General features: G+C 45.5%; 1 protein-coding gene across 1 annotated transcript; it reads left to right on the forward strand.

Annotated features, from left to right (window-relative positions):
* The first annotated feature begins 13,122 nt into the window (after window positions 1–13,122).
* Window positions 13,123–19,060, forward strand: LOC127320837 (cation/H(+) antiporter 19). The gene is made up of 2 exons (XM_051349928.2): window positions 13,123–13,453; window positions 16,606–19,060. Exons 1-2 carry the CDS (start codon window positions 13,271–13,273, stop codon window positions 18,832–18,834), a joined length of 2,412 nt encoding a protein of 803 aa, XP_051205888.1. The 5' UTR covers window positions 13,123–13,270; the 3' UTR covers window positions 18,835–19,060.
* The last annotated feature ends 2,524 nt before the right edge of the window (window positions 19,061–21,584 follow it).

The raw sequence follows: 21,584 nt of genomic DNA on the forward strand, positions 1-21,584 counted from the left end.
TACTTAGCTATTACTTCAGTCCAATGCATCACATAGAACAACTGGTATATGTGAGTTAAACTTTGTTTTTACAAGTAAGAAAGTACCGAGAATAAATATACTAGAAATATATGGATGAACATTTATTTTTTGTAGGTTGTATCTTGTAAAGAATAATTGGTTGATTTATCGCAATGAAAATCGGAGGTCACCTTGTTTTGTTTTTTTTACGGAAGGGAACACTAGTAGAAAACTGAGTTTTCGTCCAGGCCTTCTGTCCCGGCCCAGTCTGGAGCCGGGACAAATAGGGTCTTTTTTCGCGGTTCTTTAAGGCCTTTTGTCCCGGTTTGAGGATCCATCCGGGACAAAAGGGTCTGGGGCTTTTTGCGGCCTGCTGGCAGCCCTTTTGTCCCGGCTGGAGACACAAGCCGGGACATAAAATCCAACCGTTCGTTCCTGTGCGGAACCCGATCTATCCTCACCATTAGTAGCACAGAATTTGGGTCACCGGAATCTGAGCCACCAGCGGAAATTGATCACCGGTGGCTGGCTCTTGTTCACCTTCATCTTTCACTCCTTTATATGCTCAAATCTTCTCCGCCGCGCAAGAAGAAGAAGAGGTTATTTTTGGATGCTCCAATTTTCCATTGAACTACGAGCAAGTGCATTATGCTGCTCTAGACGCTCGTCTGGGCTTCGAGATTGCTAGGAGACATTGGATGCTAGTTGGCTACAATAGTCATGTTGATCGTCTCAATATTTAGAGATGATGAGTAGATGATGGTCTTCTATATTTGTATGAACTATATATGAATGGTTTCAATATATCGAATCTTTTATTGTTATCCAAATTTCTCACATTATTTTGCCATATTCTTGCGGGATACATTTTAGAGGGTGCCATACCTTTCATCCCTTCTTGCACATTAGTTTCATCATCGTTGTTCTCCTCTCCCAACTTGAACTGCACAATTAAATTGTGCGGTGTGTGTCATACCATCAGAAGCTGCTTCCTCCTTTGCACGGGCTATCAAGTCTATATTTGCTCGTGTTCTTCCTCCTATCCATATTATTTGTCCACTTGCGGTTTAAAGATTTAAAGATATTAATTATTTGGCCATATTATTTGATAATAATATTAATAAATGAATAAAAACAAAATTATTTCATATTCCAATTCCTCACATTTTTCTAATAGTTATGCATATATTATTTGTCCACTTGCGGTTTAAAGATTTAAAGATATTAATTATTTGGCCAAATTATTTGAATAATGCATATATTATTTGATAATAATATTAATAAATGAAAAAATAAAATTATTTCATATTCAAATTCCTCACATTTTTCTAATAGTTATGCATATATTATTTACTTACATAATTGTTTTTGGTTTAAAAAATAGAAAAAATGTGACACAATGGCATAAGAGTTAATATGATTGATATGATAGTATTTACAACAAGGTACAATCACATTCGCGGGAACATAGCAGGAAGGAACCAAGAAGTTAAGCGTGCTGAGGGTGAAGTAGTGTGAGGATGGGTGACCGACCGGTAAGTGACCAAGTTTAGAATTTGAGTATAGATTAAGTGTAATTAGTGTTAACAATGGTCAAAGTGAGAAAGTAACGAGTCAAACAAAAAAAATGAATAATGAATAATGAAAAAATAAAAATGAGAAAATAAAAATAAAACCTTCTGTCCCGGTTGGGCTTACGAGCCGGGACAAAAGGTTCTCCAACCCAAACACATGCATCGCAGCCACGTGGTGGACAATATATATTCTGTCTGGTAATCTACCCGGAACAAAAGGTACCCCCTTTTGTCCCACCCCTGTTGTCCCGGTTGGCCAGCCGGGACAAAAGCCTCTTACGGGCCGGGACAGCAGGCCTGTTTTCTACTAGTGGAGAACATATATGTAAGCGTGACTTATGTTGCAATTTGTGATGAATCAGTTGGTCTACCTCTAGAAAATAGGTAGCTATGTTTTTGTCAGTCTCTATGCATGATATGGTGTGGAATGTCAGCAAGGAACTCCAATAAATTCATGCAAATTTATATAATTTTTGGAAAATAATAATTCCATCCAGCTATAGTAAGCGATGAGGCCATTGGGAATTTCCATAACCCCATAACCTAATCTGAACGTTATTGTGTATTGTTGTCCTGGCTATGCATGCACTACATATTCTAAACATGAATATATAGAGGGACTTTTAGTATTTTGTCTACTCAAATAATTTTAAATTTGAACATCTAAAAGAAAACAATGACGAGAAGTCGGATACTCCTTCAGATCTACTCTCTAGCGTTTTTTTGCGAATTACTACTGCTACCTAGCTTTCGAACCCTAACCCCCCGCTCCTAATCTCCGCTCGGCTCGTCCCCTCCAGGGCGACTCGGGGCGGAACCCTAACCCCCCGCCGCCGCCTTCCCTTCCCCCTCCTCCTCCTCCCTCTTCGCCGCCCCCTGATACGTCTCCGACGTATCGATAATTTCTTATGTTCCATGCCACATTATTGATGTTATCTACATGTTTTATGCACACTTTATGTCATATTCGTGCATTTTCTGGAACTAACCTATTAACAAGATGCCGAAGTGCCAGTTGCTGTTTTCTGCTGTTTTTGGTTTCAGAAATCCTAGTAAGGAAATATTCTCGGAATTGGACGAAATCAAAGCCCAGGGGCCTATTTTCTCACGAAGCTTCCAGAAGTCCGAAGGAGAGACGAAGAGGGGCCACGGAGGGGCCACACCATAGGGCGGCGCGGGCCCCCCCTTGGCCGCGCCGGCCTGTGGTGTGGGGCCCCCGTGCCGCCTCTTGACCTGCCCTTCCGCCTATAAAAAGTCTCCGTGACGAAACCCCCAGTACCGAGAGCCACGATACGGAAAACCTTCCAGAGACGCCGCCGCCGCCGATCCCATCTCGGGGGATCCAGGAGATCGCCTCCGGCACCCTGCCGGAGAGGGGAATCATCTCCCGGAGGACTCTACGCCGCCATGGTCGCCTCCGGTGTGATGTGTGAGTAGTCTACCCCTGGACTATGGGTCCATAGCAGTAGCTAGATGGTTGTCTTCTCCCCATTGTGCTATCATTGTCGGATCTTGTGAGCTTCCTAACATGATCAAGATCATCTATCTGTAATTCTATATGTTGCGTTTGTTGGGATCCGATGAATAGAGAATACTTGTTATGTTGATTATCAAAGTTATGGTATGTGTTGTTTATGATCTTGCATGCTCTCCGTTACTAGTAGATGCTCTGGCCAAGTAGATGCTTGTAACTCCAAGAGGGAGTACTTATGCTCGATAGTGGGTTCATGCCTGCATTGACACCTGGGACGGATGTAAAGTTCTACGGTTGTGTTGTGCTGTTGCCACTAGGGATAAAACATTAGTGCTATGTTCAAGGATGTAGTCACTAGTTACATTACGCACCATACTTAATGCAATTGTCTGTTGTTAGCAACTTAATACTGGAGGGGGTTCGGATGATAACCTGAAGGTGGACTTTTTAGGCATAGATGCAGTTGGATGACGGTCTATGTACTTTGTCGTAATGCCCAATTAAATCTCACTATACTCATCATGATATGTATGTGCATGGTCATGCTCTCTTTATTTGTCAATTGCCCAACTGTAATTTGTTCGCCCAACATGCTGTTCGTCTTATGGGAGAGACACCTCTAGTGAACTGTGGACCCCGGTCCAATTCTCTTACTGAAATACAATCTACTGCAATACTGTTCTACTGTTTTCTGCAAACAATCATCTTCCACACAATACGGTTAATCCTTTGTTACAGCAAGCCGGTGAGATTGACAACCTCACTGTTTCGTTGGGGCAAAGTACTTTGGTTGTGTTGTGCAGGTTCCACGTTGGCGCCGGAATCACTGGTGTTGCGCCGCACTACATCCCGCCGCCATCAACCTTCAACGTGCTTCTTGGCTCCTCCTGGTTCGATAAACCTTGGTTTCTTTCTGAGGGAAAACTTGCTGCTGTGCGCATCATACCTTCCTCTTGGGGTTGCCCAACGAACGTGTGAAATACACGACATCAAGTACATTTTCTGGCGCCGTTGCCGGGGAGATCAAGACACGCTGCAAGGGGAGTCTCCACTTCTCAATCTCTTTACTTTGTTTTTGTCTTGCTTAGTTTTATTTACTACTTTGTTTGCTGCACTAAATCAAAATACAAAAAAATTAGTTGCTAGTTTTACTTTATTTGCTATCTTGTTTGCTATATCAAAAACACAAAAAAATTAGTTTACTTGCATTTACTTTATCTAGTTTGTTTTATTTACTGTTGCTAAAATGGCCAACGCTGAAAATACTAAGTTGTGTGACTTCACAAACACAAATAATAATGATTTCTTATGCACACCTATTGCTCCACCTGCTACTACAGCAGAATTCTTTGAAATTAAACCTGCTTTACTGAATCTTGTTATGCGAGAGCAATTTTCTGGTGTTAGTTCTGATGATGCTGCTGCCCATCTTAATAATTTTGTTGAACTATGTGAAATGCAAAAGTATAAGGATGTAGATGGTGACATTATAAAATTAAAATTGTTCCCTTTCTCATTAAGAGGAAGAGCTAAAGATTGGTTGCTATCTCTGCCTAAGAATAGTATTGATTCATGGACTAAATGCAAGGATGCTTTTATTGGTAGATATTATCCCCCTGCTAAAATTATATCTTTGAGGAGTAGCATAATGAATTTTAAACAATTAGATACTGAACATGTTGCTCAAGCTTGGGAAAGAATGAAATCTTTGGTTAAAAATTGCCCAACCCATGGACTGACTACTTGGATGATCATCCAAACCTTCTATGCAGGACTAAATTTTTCTTCACGGAATTTATTGGATTCAGCTGCTGGAGGTACCTTTATGTCCATCACTCTTTGTGAAGCAACAAAGCTTCTTGATAATATGATGATCAACTACTCTGAATGGCACACGGAAAGAGCTCCACAAGGTAAGAAGGTAAATTCTGTCGAAGAAACCTCTTCCTTGAGTGATAAGATTGATGCTATTATGTCTATGCTTGTGAATGATAGGACTAATATTGATCCTAATAATGTTCCGTTAGCTTCATTGGTTGCACAAGAAGAACATGTTGATGTAAACTTCATTAAAAATAATAATTTCAACAACAATGCTTACCGGAACAATTCTAGTAACAACTATAGGCCATATCCTTATAATAATGGCAACGGCTATGGTAATTCTTATGGGAATTCTTACAACAATAATAGGAGTTCACCCCCTGGACTTGAAGCCATGCTTAAAGAATTTATTAGTACACAAACTGCTTTTAACAAATCTGTTGAAGAAAAGCTTGGGAAAATATATATACTTGCTTCTAAAGTTGATAGTCTTGCTGCTGATGTTGATCTTTTGAAATCAAAAGTTTTGCCTAATGAGAATCATCATAATAAAATTACTACTACAGCAAATGCCATTCAAGTTAGAATTAATGAGAATATAAGATTAATGGCTGAACTGCGTGCTAGGTGGGATAGAGAAGAAAATGAAAAACTAGCTAAAGAAAAGAATATAGCTAAAGTTTGGACTATTACCACCACTAGTAATGCTAATGCTACACATGTTGCTGCACCTCCTACTCATACTAATAAAAGAATTGGTGTTAGCAATGTTTCCACTTCTAATGTAAAGCGCGAAAAACTGCCTGAAACTGCTAAAACTGCTGAAACTGCCTGTGATAAAGCTGCTGAAATTTTTTCCAACATTGGGGATGATGATCCCATTGCTTTAGATTATAATGGTTTGAATTTTGATGATTGCCACATCTCTGAAGTTATAAAGTTCTTGCAAAAACTTGCTAAAAGTCCTAATGCTAGTGCTATAAATTTGGCTTTCACGCATCATATTACAAATGCTCTCATAAAAGCTAGAGAAGAGAAACTAGAGCGTGAAGCCTCTATTCCTAAAAAGCTAGAGGATGGTTGGGAGCCCATCATTAAGATGAAGGTTAAAGATTTTGATTGTAATGCTTTATGTGATCTTGGTGCAAGTATTTCTGTTATGCCTAAGAAAATTTATAATATGCTTGACTTGCCACCGCTGAAAAATTGTTATTTGGATGTTAATCTTGCTGATCATTCTACAAAGAAACCTTTGGGTAAAGTTGATAATGTTCGCATTACCGTTAACAATAACCTTGTTCCCGTTGATTTTGTTGTCTTGGATATTGAATACAATGCATCTTGTCCCATTATATTGGGAAGACCTTTTCTTCGAACTGTTGGTGCTATTATTGATATGAAGGAAGGTAATATAAAATATCAATTTCCTCTCAAGAAAGGTATGGAACACTTCCCTAGAAAGAGAATGAAGGTACCTTTTGATTCTATTATGAGAACAAATTATGATGTTGACACTTCATCTCTCGATAATACTTGATACACACTTTCTGCGCCTAGCTGAAAGGCGTTAAAGAAAAGCGCTTATGGGAGACAACCCATGTTTTTACCTACAGTACTTTGTTTTTATTTTGTGTCTTGGAAGTTGTTTACTACTGTAGCAACCTCTCCTTATCTTAGTTTTGTGTTTTGTTGTGCCAAGTTAAGCCGTTGATAGAAAAGTAAGTACTGGATTTGGATTACTGCACAGTTCCAGATTTCTTTGCTGTCACGAATCTGGGTCCACCTCCCTGTAGGTAGCTCAGAAAATTATGCCAATTTACGTGCATGATCCTCAGATATGTACGCAACTTTCATTCAATTTGAGCATTTTCATCTGAGCAAGTCTGGTGCCATTTTAAAATTCGTCAATACGAACTGTTCTGTTTTGACAGATTCTGCCTTTTATTTCGCATTGCCTCTTTCGCTATGTTGGATGAATTTCTTTGATCCACTAATGTCCAGTAGCTTTATGCAATATCCAGAAGTGTTGAGAATGATTGTGTCACCTCTGAATATGTCAATTTATAATGTGCACTAACCCTCTAATGAGTTGTTTCGAGTTTGGTGTGGAGGAAGTTTTCAAGGATCAAGAGAGGAGTATGATGCAACATGATCAAGGAGAGTGAAAGCTCTAAGCTTGGGGATGCCCCGGTGGTTCACCCCTACATATATCAAGAAGACTCAAGCGTCTAAGCTTGGGGATGCTCAAGGCATCCCCTTCTTCATCGACAACATTATCAGGTTCCTCCCCTGAAACTATATTTTTATTCCATCACATCTTATGTGCTTTGCTTGGAGCGTCGGTTTGTTTTTGTTTTTTGTTTTGTTTGAATAAAATGGATCCTAGCATTCACTTTATGGGAGAGAGACACGCTCCGCTGTAGCATATGGACAAGTATGTCCTTGGTTTCTACTCATAGTATTCATGGCGAAGTTTCTCCTTCGTTAAATTGTTATATGGTTGGAATTGGAAAATGATACATGTAGTAATTGCTATTAATGTCTTGGGTAATGTGATACTTGGCAATTGTTGTGCTCATGATTAAGCTCTTGCATCATATGCTTTGCACCCATTAATGAAGAAATACATAGAGCATGCTAAAATTTGGTTTGCATATTTGGTTTCTCTAAGGTCTAGATAATTTCTAGTATTGAGTTTGAACAACAAGGAAGACGGTGTAGAGTCTTATAATGTTTTCAATATGTCTTTTATGTGAGTTTTGCTGCACCGGTTCATCCTTGTGTTTGTTTCAAATAAGCCTTGCTAGCCTAAACCTTGTATCGAGAGGGAATACTTCTCATGCATCCAAAATACTTGAGCCAACCACTATGCCATTTGTGTCCACCATACCTACCTATACTACATGGTATTTTCCGCCATTCCAAAGTAAATTGCTTGAGTGCTACCTTTAAACAATTCAAAATTTATTACCTCTGATTTGTGTCAATGTTTTATAGCTCATGAGGAAGTATGTGGTGTTTAGCTTTCAACCTTGTCATTTACTTTTGACGGACTCTCATATGGACTAGTGGCTTCATCCGCTTATCCAATAATTTTGCAAAAAGAGCTGGCAATGGGATTCCCAGTCCCAAATTAATTAACAAAAATAGACACTCCTCCATGGTATGTGATTGTTGGACGGCACCCGAAGGATTCGGTTAGCCATGGCTTGTGTAAGCAAAGGTTGGGAGGAGTGTCATCATCATAATAAAACTAAAATAAAAAGGCACTCCTTCATGGTATGAGATTGTTGGCAGGCACCCGAGGATTCGGTTAGCCATGGTTTGTGAAAGAAAGGTTGGAAGGAGTGCCACCCAAAAATAAATAAAATGGGAGCCGCTCTTATAAGTCCGGTTGGCGAGGTAGTTAGTGTACCCATTACCATTCGTTGACAACAACAAACACCTCTCAAAATTTTACTTTTATTGCTCTCTATATGTTTTCAAAATCAAAGCTCTAGCACAAATATAGCAATCGATGCTTTTCCTCTATGAGGACCATTCTTTTACTTTCAATGTTGAGTCAGTTCACCTATTTCTCTCCACCTCAAGAAGCAAACACTTGTGTGAACTGTGCATTGATTCCTACATATTTGCTTATTGCACTTATTATATTACTCTATGTTGACAATATCCATGAGATATACATGTTACAAGTTGAAAGCAACCGCTGAAACTTAATCTTCTTTTGTGTTGCTTCAATGCCTTTACTTTGAATTATTGCTTTATGAGTTGACTCTTATGCAAGACTTATTGATGCTTGTCTTGAAGTGCTATTCATGAAAAGTCTTTGCTATATGATTCACTTGTTTACTCATGTCATATACATTGTTTTGATCGCTGCATTCACTACATATGCTTTACAAATAGTATGATCAAGATTATGATGGCATGTCACTCCGTAAATTATCTCGTGTTATCGTTTTACCCGCTCGGGACGAGCAGAACTAAGCTTGGGGATGCTGATACGTCTCCGACGTATCGATAATTTCTTATGTTCCATGCCACATTATTGATGTTATCTACATGTTTTATGCACACTTTATGTCATATTCGTGCATTTTCTGGAACTAACCTATTAACAAGATGCCGAAGTGCCAGTTGCTGTTTTCTGCTGTTTTTGGTTTCAGAAATCCTAGTAAGGAAATATTCTCGGAATTGGACGAAATCAAAGCCCAGGGGCCTATTTTCTCACGAAGCTTCCAGAAGTCCGAAGGAGAGACGAAGAGGGGCCACGGAGGGGCCACACCATAGGGCGGCGCGGGCCCCCCCTTGGCCGCGCCGGCCTGTGGTGTGGGGCCCCCGTGCCGCCTCTTGACCTGCCCTTCCGCCTATAAAAGTCTCCGTGATGAAACCCCGCACCGAGAGCCACGATACGGAAAACCTTCCAGAGACGCCGCCGCCGCCGATCCCATCTCGGGGGATCCATGAGATCTCCTCCGGCACACTGCCGGAGAGGGGAATCATCTCCCGGAGGACTCTACGCCGCCATTGTCGCCTCCGGTGTGATGTGTGAGTAGTCTACCCCCGGACTATGGGTCCATAGCAGTAGCTAGATGGTTGTCTTCTCCCCATTGTGCTATCATTGTCGGATCTTGTGAGCTGCCTAACATGATCAAGATCATCTATCTGTAATTCTATATGTTGCGTTTGTTGGGATCCGATGAATAGAGAATACTTGTTATGTTGATTATCAAAGTTATGCTATGTGTTGTTTATGATCTTGCATGCTCTCCGTTACTAGTAGATGCTCTGGCCAAGTAGATGCTTGTAACTCCAAGAGGGAGTACTTATGCTCGATAGTGGGTTCATGCCCGCATTGACACAGGACGATGTGAGAAAGTTTTAAGGTTGTGTTGTGTCGTTGCCACTAGGGATAAAACATTAGTGCTATGTTCAAGGATGTAGTCACTAGTTACATTACGCACCATACTTAATGCAATTGTCTGTTGTTAGCAACTTAATACTGGAGGGGTTCGGATGATAACTTTGAAGGTGGACTTTTTAGGCATAGATGCAGTTGGATGACGGTCTATGTACTTTGTCGTAATGCCCAATTAAATCTCACTATACTCATCATGATATGTATGTGCATGGTCATGCTCTCTTTATTTGTCAATTGCCCAACTGTAATTTGTTCACCCAACATGCTGTTCGTCTTATGGGAGAGACACCTCTAGTGAACTGTGGACCCCGGTCCAATTCTCTACATCTGAAATACAATCTACTGCAATATCGTTCTACTGTTTTACGCAAACAATCATCTTCCACACAATACGGTTAATCCTTTGTTACAGCAAGCCGGTGAGATTGACAACCTCATCAAGCTTCGTTGGGGCAAAGTACTTTGGTTGTGTTGTGCAGGTTCCACGTTGGCGCCGGAATCACTGGTGTTGCGCCGCACTACATCCCGCCGCCATCAACCTTCAACGTGCTTCTTGGCTCCTCCTGGTTCGATAAACCTTGGTTTCTTTCTGAGGGAAAACTTGCTGCTGTGCGCATCATACCTTCCTCTTGGGGTTGCCCAACGAACGTGTGAAATACACGCCATCACCCCCTGAGGCTGCCGCCGGCGAAGCCTGGTGCGGTCGGTGATGGGGGCGGCGGGGATCCGTGCACGGTCCCCTAGGGCGGCGGTAGGAGGCACGCCTCCGCACCGGGGGGATGATCCCGGAACCCGGCGGTTGATGGCGGCGCCACCATCTCGTCACGTCTTCGCCGCGGCCTCGTCGGGCGGGCGATGATGGGGGCGGCGGCGCGGCCATGGAACCATGGCGGCGCGGCTCTCTCCTCCGTTCCTCACCGCGGACTCACCGGGCAGGCGGTTTGGGGGCGGCGGCGTGGCCCTGGATCCTGGCGGCGCGATCCTCTCCTTCCTTCCTCGCCTCGGCATCGCCGGGCGGGTGGTGATGCGGGCGGATCTCGTGCTGCTCCTCCTCAAGGTCTGGATCGCGGCACAAAGGGCGGCGGCCCTGGATGGCGGTGACGGCGTCGACCTGGTGGTAGGTGGCGGGCGTCAGGTGCGATGGAGGTGCTTGGAAGCCAGCGATGGTGTCGCCGGTGGAGGGTTGGGTTGGCCAGCCCGGGATGGTCGCCGACGTGGGGGTCTGACCTGTATAAAGGCGGCGGTCCTAGGGCCTCTCTTGCGTGAATAGGAGGACCTACCGGAGGCCTGGACTCGTGATCTGGCCAGAGGGTTGAGTTCCGGAAGGCTCCGCCGGCGAATGTAACAGCGCTTTGCCTGGAGTTTGCTGGATCGGAGGTATTCGGTCGTGCGCACCCATGTGTTTATTCCGACCGTTTGGTTCTGGAGGGAGCGGCGCGAAGCTCTTTTTCTGTGTTGACATCAAGTGACTATGGATCCATGATGAAAGTCAGAAGAAGAGAATTTCTTAAAGGCCGGAGGGGAGGACTAGCTAAGGGAGGTTCAAGTCTCCGTGCTGTTGAGGGGCTTGCTCGGTGTCCCGGCTTCACAGCAGCTGTTTGGAAGTGGGGGCGGCAACACAGGTGAAAGCGCAGAGTCCTACCTTTCAGGGTGAAAACCCAAGGTCTGGCTTTAACTGGTTGTGCCTGGCAGTGACCTTGGTGGAGGCATTGTTTTGAGAGCGGGGACTGTCTTCAGGGTGAAAACCTAAGATCTTTGATCGGGCGCCGACGGTGTTTGAGCACTGTTCCCTTCTTCAAGGCGTCGTTTTTTGGAGAGTCTGTAATTCAGGTGTTGTCATGGTGGTGGATGTATTGCTGTTGTTAGGCCCAAGATACTGTAGCGGGACTTTTGTTTCTTAGTTTTCTTTTCCTTTTTTTGGCTGTGTGCATCCGTAGTGCCACTAGGGTGGTGCGTTGTTGCAGAGGCTGGGTGTAATTGGTATCTTCTTGATATTAATATATTCCCTTTATCGAAAAAAAAACCTAGCTTTCGAACAAAAATTAAATAAAATGGAATTTTTTTTCGTTGTTTGCTGAAAGCATGTTACAAGCTGAGAGTCAAACCTATGAAAGAACTAACCAATGGATGTACTTATCTATTACTCCAGTTGAGCGCATCTTATCCATATGGTTCATATATAATAACCTATATCGTGAGGGGTGATGTCCTACGGAACAACTGGTATGTGAGGTCAACTCTGTGCAATAGAAGCAATGAAGTATTACGAGAACAATATATATGGGTGCACATTTTGGTTTAGTGGTATATATGAAATTTTTGTAGAACATATACATGTATATATGTGTGCTTCAAGTCTAGTAGGTTTGAACGTCGGAAACTATAACTCACGGGGTCTCCAATAAAATGAGGGAAAGCTCACATAAATCCTAGAAAAAAAAACATGCTTTCTGCCGATGTAGTAATTTATGAGGCCATCGAGAATTTTGGTAACCCTAACCCTAACAGGTCCATGTTACCTTCCCCTTTATTTGCATGAGCAACACAAAAAAACTAGATGATCATTAAGATCAAGTGCCTACATTTTGTTCTAAACAAAAGCTACAATTGTATGGTGGGTGGCGGGAATTGCCTTGGACTGCATCTACTCGGAATAGATATCGAGGAGTGTGTAGTCAGCTGCAAATGTAACATCTTCCACATTCCGATCCTTCAACGACGGTTGTGCAATTGCAACAGGGAAGGTCCTAAATTAATTAGCACTAGGGGGGAGTGGGGGACAAAAAAAAAAAATTTTTGCTAGCCAACATTTTGAATTTGACCATCTAACAAAAAAAGGATAATAATGGAAGTTGGGTTCTCCGCCTATCTTTCTTATGAAAAGTAAGAGTACAATAGTTATGCAGCGGGTGGGTGGAATCATTTTGTACCGCAATTCCTCGGCATGGATAGCGATGAACAAGCGATCAGCTATGGATGAAACATATTCCATGTTTCAAATCCATGATCCCCTAAACACGGATACGGGCTAGATACTAAGAATATGTAGAAAATATGCCAACTACCCAATCACAAGCTTTGAAAAAAAATGTCAACTCTTGGGACGCATTATTGGCCCTAGAATATTCACAAATTCAGATCCAGGTATCTACCCATCCTTGTGCTGACATGCACTTTTCTAGAGACCTATGCGTGGAGACGCCAGCAGCGTAGTACTAGTGTCCAACTTGGATCCATCGCGCGATTCCTGCACTGCAGATCTGACGTGGCGCCGGTGCTGCCTATATATACCCGCTCCCGAGGCTCCTCCTGCAACCCTACCACCGTCTCTGTGTGTGTGTGAAAAACATAGTGGTTTGTGCTGTTGAGAAACCAAGACCGATCGAGCGACAGATTTAACCCAACATTTAAACCCCTGGTTAGTGGAGCCAGGCGGCGCAGCGCGAGCTCTAGCCGGAGAAAGAGAGAGGCATCATGGCGACGGTGTGCCCGGCGCCGATGCAGGCGACGTCGCACGGCGTGTTCCAGGGGGACAACCCGCTCGACTACTCGCTGCCGCTCGCCATCCTGCAGATCTGCCTCGTCGTCGTCGTCACGCGCGGCCTCGCCTACATCCTCCGCCCGCTCCGGCAGCCGCGGGTCATCGCCGAGATCATCGTAAGTTAGCCTTTTACTTCCTCCACCTCATTGGTTCGTTAGGTTTCGTCTCGGTTCTCTCGCCGCCGGGCGCGCTTAAGGTTTAGCGGCTTTGCCAGCCGGCGGTGAATCCCGTGCCACCGTAGACTGGGACGACGAAGTGGCCGGCGAATTTTCTTCACATGACTCGACGTGGTGACTGCACGTACGGGTCTGAACTCCGGAGTCTACGGGAGACCGGAGACGTTGCTGGACTAGTCGATTTCTACTCGCCCGTTATTGGAGAGAAAAAACGGGGCCGAGATGATGAGGACGGGACAGACGAGAACTTTTGTTCGTCGGCTAGCTAGCTTACCGTCGACCATCGCTCTCCTCTTCTTCTTCTGGTACTAGACAGAGACAGACGTGACTTCCGATCTATATTCCCGTCGACAAGTAATCAAACACAGGCCCTTGCTAGCTAGCTTGTTGGATTTTGTGGGTCTGGTGTTCCGGTCGAGCTAGTTGCTAGTTTTATTTTGCTGGCTAGTCGCTGGCCGGACTGCTGTTGATGAGGCATGTCAATGATCAGTAACCGTCTTCCAGCTAGTTAGTTAACTAGCGGTTGATTTGTTGGGCATCATACGCATACATGAAAATTATGATCTACCATAGGCTGGAACTCTAAATCCCATATATACAAGTAGTGGGGTTGCAACTTGGATTTTATTCTATTGCAAACATGTTGCAACTAGGATTTTTCTCTGTTGCAAGTCGAATTGCAACTGAGATTCTTCCAGTTACAAGTCAGCTTGCAACCGAGATTTTTAAATCTTAAGTGAGTTGTAACAAAAAAAATGGTTAGCTAATTCTCAGTCGACTAAGAATTAGGCACACCCTTAGCTTTGTTGAAACAAGACAAAAGATTTGCCATTATCGTTGATTAGGAAAAATGGTTTTTACAGGTTCACAAACCTGGCATTGACAAAAAATTAAGGCATAAAACAACATCTACTCTCGCGGCATGATATTACAAATGGCCTTAGCACCACCGAGCTCCCACATATTCGCTTCATATTTGATTTTTTGCTATAAGCATGGCGTGTCTAGAAGCATGTCCACGAAAGATATGCGCATTCATTTCCTTTCAAATTTCCCAAAATACTAACATACAGAGCGCAAATTGTGCCCATTGTTTGGATGAAAATCATAGAGGCCATGCCAATTCTTCAACGCATCCTGAACATGAATATTGAAACGACACTTGTAGGGAGGCCCATTCTTGAACTTGGTTGCACAAGTAGCTGTTGGTTGTTGCTGATTTCGCTCAACGGAGGGGGCTTGTTTTGTTTCTTCGAGGGAAGGGAGGGAGTACTTATTCATTAATCAATGCCTCGCCTAAACAAGAAAGGACAGAGGATCTTTAGTACAGTGCTGCCCACGTGTGGAAACGTTCGAAGGCACACAGCCCGGATCCCCAACTCCCTGGGGGAGGCTGGACTCAGATAAACCTGCCCTGCTGCAATCAGATCAGATCAGATCGATCGCCGACCAATGTCAGGTTGATTTAATTATAGAGTTTTAGATATACTTATCTCTAGATATTAGAGCTGTCCGCTGGCTTAGCCAGGAGAAAGAAGATATCTTAGTATCTCGCAAAACATATGTTATGTCCTAACTACTAAACGATAGACCTCTGTGTCTCCTAAGGCCTACTCTGTGCTGACAACTGCACCACGTCTTGGAGACACAGCTTGCTATCAATATATGATAGTCGTTATAATCTGCAACAATTTTCAATTTGGAGAGAACAGCTAGGTAACACGTGGTTTCTTTTAAAATCGTCCAGAAAATGAATAAAACGATATGCTTTTGTACAGGGACGGCGTTGAGTTTTCTAAAATATTGTTAGGCTTAAACAATCCACAAGCCAGTCAATGTCCCGTGTGTGCCCTCTCTATGAAATGAGCGCTTTGCAACTAGCTGAGCTACAGCCGTCGTGCACTGCTTCTGCACACGTTCAAGACACACATGGCCTCTTATTTTCGTATAAAGCATCGTTGGTTAGGTCACTTAGAATTGGTCAATAAACTGAACATGAACATGCATGTAGCCGTGTTCACAGCTTAGTTACCTAACATGCGTATGCTTCTGTTTCTTTCCATGCTCGACCAGTCAAAGACACCGTAAGCTGAGGATATTATGGGGTTTTTTTTTTGAAACGAGAGAGGATATTATGGTCACGGAAGCCTTGCTTATGCAAGAGAAAGTGCTGCCAAAAGTCCCAACTAGTAGCAAACTAGCTTACTCGTGCGTGAAGCGGAAGTAGCTTGTAAGAGCTGTCTGTCCGCGTATTAGCTTATTACTAGCACACCCCTGGGTTTTAAAAGTTTGTAATTTCCTTGCTTGCTAAGATCACAAACTGACTTTGTATTTTGACATTTCGCACGATGACATTGGCACATACTACTACCTCACGTGGGAGATTATTGTACTTTTCTAGCGAGTACCTATCTCAAATTCTGGAGTCTATGCATGACCCGCATATGAAACTGCACATTGCTCATATAATCAGAAAATTTTAGCCATACTATATCTTGACAAGTTATTACAATCGGTCCATGAATAAGTGCGCCTTTAGCTTTTGTTTAAATCAAAGTTTCTTAAATTTGACAAAAGATATTAAAAAATTAGCAACATATGTGACATTAAGTTAGTATGTTGTAAAACTGGAATTCAAGATGACTCCAGTACTCCCTCTATCCTAGAAACTTTTCTAAGGTTTGTCAAAATTTGGATGTATGTAGATTTATTTAGTATCTAGGTCCATCTAAATCTAGACAAATTTCAGACATCTTTCATGGAACGGAGTGAGTAGTACTAATTCAGAGTCAAAAAATATCCTCTCTTTTTTTCTACTTGGGACAAGGCTAAAGGTTTGTGGACGGGATTAAGGAGTATGCAAGTATACAAATATGAGCTTTTGCTATATTCTCTTGACAACTGAATATTACGACTGAAATTAGACACTCTTCATATACGCGCAAAAGTATGAATTTTGTTGTATTATCCCTTGACAAGTGAATGTGCAAGGTATACAAGTATGATTTTTTTTTTTTTGCATTCGAAATGGATGGAAATATGGCGTGGCTTGTGAACTGAAATTAACGGCAATGCATGGTTGATGGATGCAGGGAGGTGTGCTGCTGGGCCCGTCGGCGCTGGGCCGGAGCAACAAGTTCTTGAACGCCGTGTTCCCGCACAAGAGCCTGCCGGTGCTGGACACGCTGGCCAACATCGGCCTGCTCTTCTTCCTCTTCCTCGTCGGCCTGGAGCTCGACATCGCGGCCATCCGCCGCACCGGCAAGAAGGCGCTCGCCATCGCACTCGCCGGCATCTCCCTCCCGTTCGCGCTCGGCATTGGAACCTCCTTTGCCTTCCGTGCAACCATCGTCAAGGGCGCCCCGCAGGCGCCGTTCCTCGTCTTCATGGGCGTCGCGCTCTCCATCACCGCCTTCCCAGTGCTCGCCCGCATCCTCGCCGAGCTCAAGCTCCTCACGACCGACCTCGGACGCATGGCCATGTCCGCGGCCGCGGTGAATGATGTCGCCGCCTGGATCTTGTTGGCACTTGCCGTTGCCCTCTCTGGAGATGGCTCGCCCATCATCTCGCTATGGGTGCTCCTCACTGGCGTCGGCTTCGTCATCGCCATTATCCTTCTCCTCCGGCCGTTGCTGGCGTGGATGGCGAACCGGTCTCCCGAGGGAGAGCCGGTCAAGGAGGTCTACATCTGCGCCACCCTCGCCATTGTCCTCGCCGCTAGCTTCGCCACCGACGCCATCGGCATCCATGCGCTCTTCGGCGCCTTCATGGTCGGCATCGTCGTCCCCAAGGACGGGCCCTTCGCCGGCGTGCTGATCGAGAAGGTAGAGGACCTCATCTCAGGCCTGTTCCTCCCGCTCTACTTCGTGTCCAGCGGCCTCAAGACAAACGTGGCTACCATCAGTGGAGCAAAATCTTGGGGATTGCTGGTGCTCGTCATCACGAACGCCTGTATCGGCAAGATCGGCGGCACGGTGATCACGTCGCTGGTGGTGAAGATTCCGGTCAGGGAGGCGGTCACGCTGGGGTTCCTGATGAACACAAAGGGCCTCGTGGAGCTCATCGTCCTCAACATCGGCAGGGACCGCAAGGTGCTCAACGATGAGGCGTTTGCCATCTTGGTTCTCATGGCGCTCTTCACCACCTTCATCACGACGCCCATCGTCATGGCCATCTACAAGCCAGCGCGGCCGTCGGCACCGTACAAGCGCCGCACCGTGGAGGGCTCCCCATCCGACGCTGACAGCGAGCTCCGCGTCCTCGCGTGCTTCCACAGCAACCGCAACGTCCCGACGCTGCTGAACTTGGTCGAGTCGTCGCGCGGCACGAGCCGGCGCCGCCTCGCCATGTACGCCATGCACCTGGTGGAGCTCTCGGAGCGGTCGTCGGCGATCTCCATGGTGCACCGCACGCGCCGCAACGCTATGCCCTTCTTCAACAGCGGGGACAAGGATGGACAGATGGTGGTGGCCTTCGAGGCGTTCCAGCAGCTGAGCACCGTGAGGGTAAAGCCCATGACGGCCATTTCTGACCTCGAGACCATCCACCGGGACGTGATCAACAGCGCCGCCGAGAAGCGGGCGGCCATTGTAATCATGCCGTACCACAAGATGCCCCAGCACGACGGCACGTTCCACTCGCTCGGGTCCCAGTACCACGACATGAACAAGCGCGTGCTCCGCGGCGCGCCATGCTCCGTCGCGATTCTCGTCGACCGCGGCCTCGGCGGCCACTCCCAAGTCGCCGCCAAGAACGTGGCCTTCTCCGTGTCCGTGCTCTTCTTCGGCGGACCCGACGACCGAGAGGCGCTGGCCTACGCCACGCGCATGGCCGAGCACCCCGGCGTCAACGTAACGCTGACGCGCATCCGTCCAAGCCGACCGCTCCACGATGAAGAGTCTGACGAGGTGGTGGTGGAAGCGTTCAAGGCCAAGGTTGACGCCGTGAAGGACGGGTCGGTGAGCTTCGACAACATTGAGGCGTCCGGCAAGGAGGCGGTGCTGGAGGCAATCAACTCGTTGTCCAAGTGCAACATGTTCGTGGTGGGCCGGATGCCGCCCACGGAGCCGCTGGTGGAGAGGCCCGAGGAGCTGGGCCCCGTGGGGAGCTACCTGGCGTCGCCGGAGTTTAAGACATCGGCGTCGGTACTGGTCATCAAGAGGTACGACCCAGCGACGAACCCGGCCAGCAAGAGGTTCGACCCCAAGGCGAGGCCGCCCGTGGCGACCGACGTGGAGGACGACGACGAGGAGATGAACAGCGGAGGCGGCAGCGCCTCCGTCGTGCCCGTGCAGTGGACGCCGACGCACGACTCCGCCTGAGTGAGCCGGCTTAACAGAGCTTATCGGCTTGAGCTCGTTCTCGATCGCCTGCCATACGTCGTTCGGGCATGTATCTGTGCTAATTTTGTTGCTCTCGTACGTACGTGTGGTAATGATGTAAGTGTATATAATTGTTGTGTTGTAATTGTACTGCAGCTAGCCTTGGATTTGGAAAAGAGACACATGCTGCTGCCGTAGTGCGGTACTTCGTGTAAAAACTATATGTGCGGCGTTAACCCTAATTGGGTCGCCAGGTGTGTTTATATATAGGATAGGTTACACGGTGCCTTGTGTACCAAGGACTTGTACAATTATAGGAGACCGTATACAACTCTATCTACAACAGCTATACAATGTTTAACACTCCCCCTCAATCATAACTTGTCTAAGTTAAGATTGCGCCTAAAAGCCTCCAACTGTCTTGAAGAGAGAGATTTAGTGAAGCCATCTGCAAGTTGGTCTCCTGAAGGTATAAACCGTATGTCCAAAAGTCTCCGAGCTACTCTCTCACGAACGAAGTGATAATCCACCTCTATATGCTTTGTCCTTGCATGAAACACAGGATTGGCAGAGAGATACGTAGCTCCAATATTATCACACCATAAACACGCCGCTCTAGGCTGTGGTACTCCAAGCTCCTTCAGCAAAGTCTGTACCCAAATTACTTCAGCAGTAGCATTTGCTAAGGCTTTATACTCAGCCTCGATACTGGAACGAGAAACTGTTGTCTGTTTCCGTGCACTCCATGAAATCAAATTAGACCCAAAGAACACATCAAAGCCACCAGTAGATCTCCTGTCATCAGGGCATCCAGCCCAATCAGCATCAGAAAAGGTACTGAGCAATATAGAAGTAGACTTTCTTATCCGCAAGCCTAATGAGATTGTTCCCTGCAAATATCTCAGAATCCTCTTGACTGCTGTCCAGTGAACAGTGGTGGGTGCATGTAAACCGAGACCTTATTAACTGAATACGAAATATCAGGTCGAGTCAAAGTAATATACTGAAGAGCACCCACTATACTTCTGTAGCGAGTAGAATCATCACTACTCAGCATCTCACCATCCACTAGTGACAACTTCTCCGAGGTCGACAGAGGAGTATCAACCGGTTTACAACCTGCCATGTTTACACGAGCAATAATGTCTCGAGCATACTTCTCTTGAGAGAGAATAATCCCATCAGTGTCCTTCTTGACTTCTATACCCAGAAAATAGTGAAGCTCTCCAAGATCCTTTAATGCAAAATCCATGCCAAGATCATGAAGAAGAGCATCAACTGCTGAATCAGAGGATCTGACTACAACAATATCATCAACATAGACTAGCATGTATATGGTTACTCCCCCTTTGTTGTAGAAGAACAACGAAGTATCAGCTCGAGATGCAGAAAAACCAAGTTGATGAAGCTTAGAACTGAGACGAGCATACCACGCACGAGGAGCTTGTTTAAGACCATACAAAGCTTTATCAAGCCTGCAGATATAACCCCTGCGAGAGGGATCAAAATAACCAGGAGGTTGCCGCATATAAACTTCTTCTTCCAGAACACCATGCAAAAACGCGTTCTTCACATCTAATTGCCTGAGCTTCCAATTCCGAGAGACAGCTAAAGACAGAACAAGCCTGATCGTGGCAGATTTAACCACTGGACTAAATGTATCCTCATAGTCAACACCATACTTCTGTTTAAATCCTTTAGCAACAAGCCTGGCTTTATATCTGTCAATACTGCCAGCAGCTTTGCGCTTTACCTTGTAAACCCACTTGCAGTCAATTATATTACGCCCATGTTCAGCAGGAACAAGATGCCAAGTATTGTTGCGAGAAAGAGCAGAAAACTCTTCATCCATAGCAGCCTTCCAACGAGGATCATCCAATGCTTCCTGAAGATTCTCAGGTTCACCAGTACTACAGAATTTTGCAAAACGGATGCGGTCATACCTGACACGACCATCAGTGACAATCTTGGGCTTAACAACAGCCATTTGGCTGCGCGTGCACGGACGATTGGCAACAGGTTCAGGCACAGGAGGAGCAGAAACAGAAGATCCGGCGCTGTCAGCATCAGAGGATCCACCAGAGGGCTCCACAGACGATCCGGCAAAGGACTGTGTAGGGCTGCCAGCCACAGAAGATCCGGCGCCCGACAGGAGGGTACCTGACGCACCAGACGACAGAACTGGCGCCGAGCCAGGCAAGTGGGCGGGAGTGGAGGTTGTCGCGCCACACGTCACGCCAGGAGAGGAGGGAAGCTCGCCTGGATCCGTCTGCTGCTGCACCCGATCCGAGGCAGATTGCCTGGGCAATCCCGAGGAAGATTCATCCGATCTGTCCCCCTGGTTCCCGCCAGAATCTGTATTAAATAGAGAATCATATGTATCCTGTACAAAGGACTCGGCAGCTAGGTAATTAGCAGGATTAGCATCATCATTAGCCAAAATATCAATATCCCCAAACATAGGACGAATATGAGATGGCAGAACACTGATTTCGGAACGCAATTGAGCACCAGCATTGGGATTTAAGGTGGAAAAAGGGAACACCGATTCATCAAACACGACATCTCGTGAGATATAGATACGGCCAGTGGCAATGTCAAGACAACGATAGCCTTTGTACTGTCCACTATAGCCAAGGAACACACATTGCTTAGAGCGAAATTGCAATTTGCGAGAATTATAAGGGCGAAGGTTGGGCCAACAGGCACACCCAAAAATTCGAAGAAACGAATAATCACCCTTATTTTTA

This window comes from Lolium perenne, chromosome 5 (assembly GCF_019359855.2).
Source record: "Lolium perenne isolate Kyuss_39 chromosome 5, Kyuss_2.0, whole genome shotgun sequence".
NCBI classification, from domain to species: domain Eukaryota; kingdom Viridiplantae; phylum Streptophyta; class Magnoliopsida; order Poales; family Poaceae; genus Lolium; species Lolium perenne.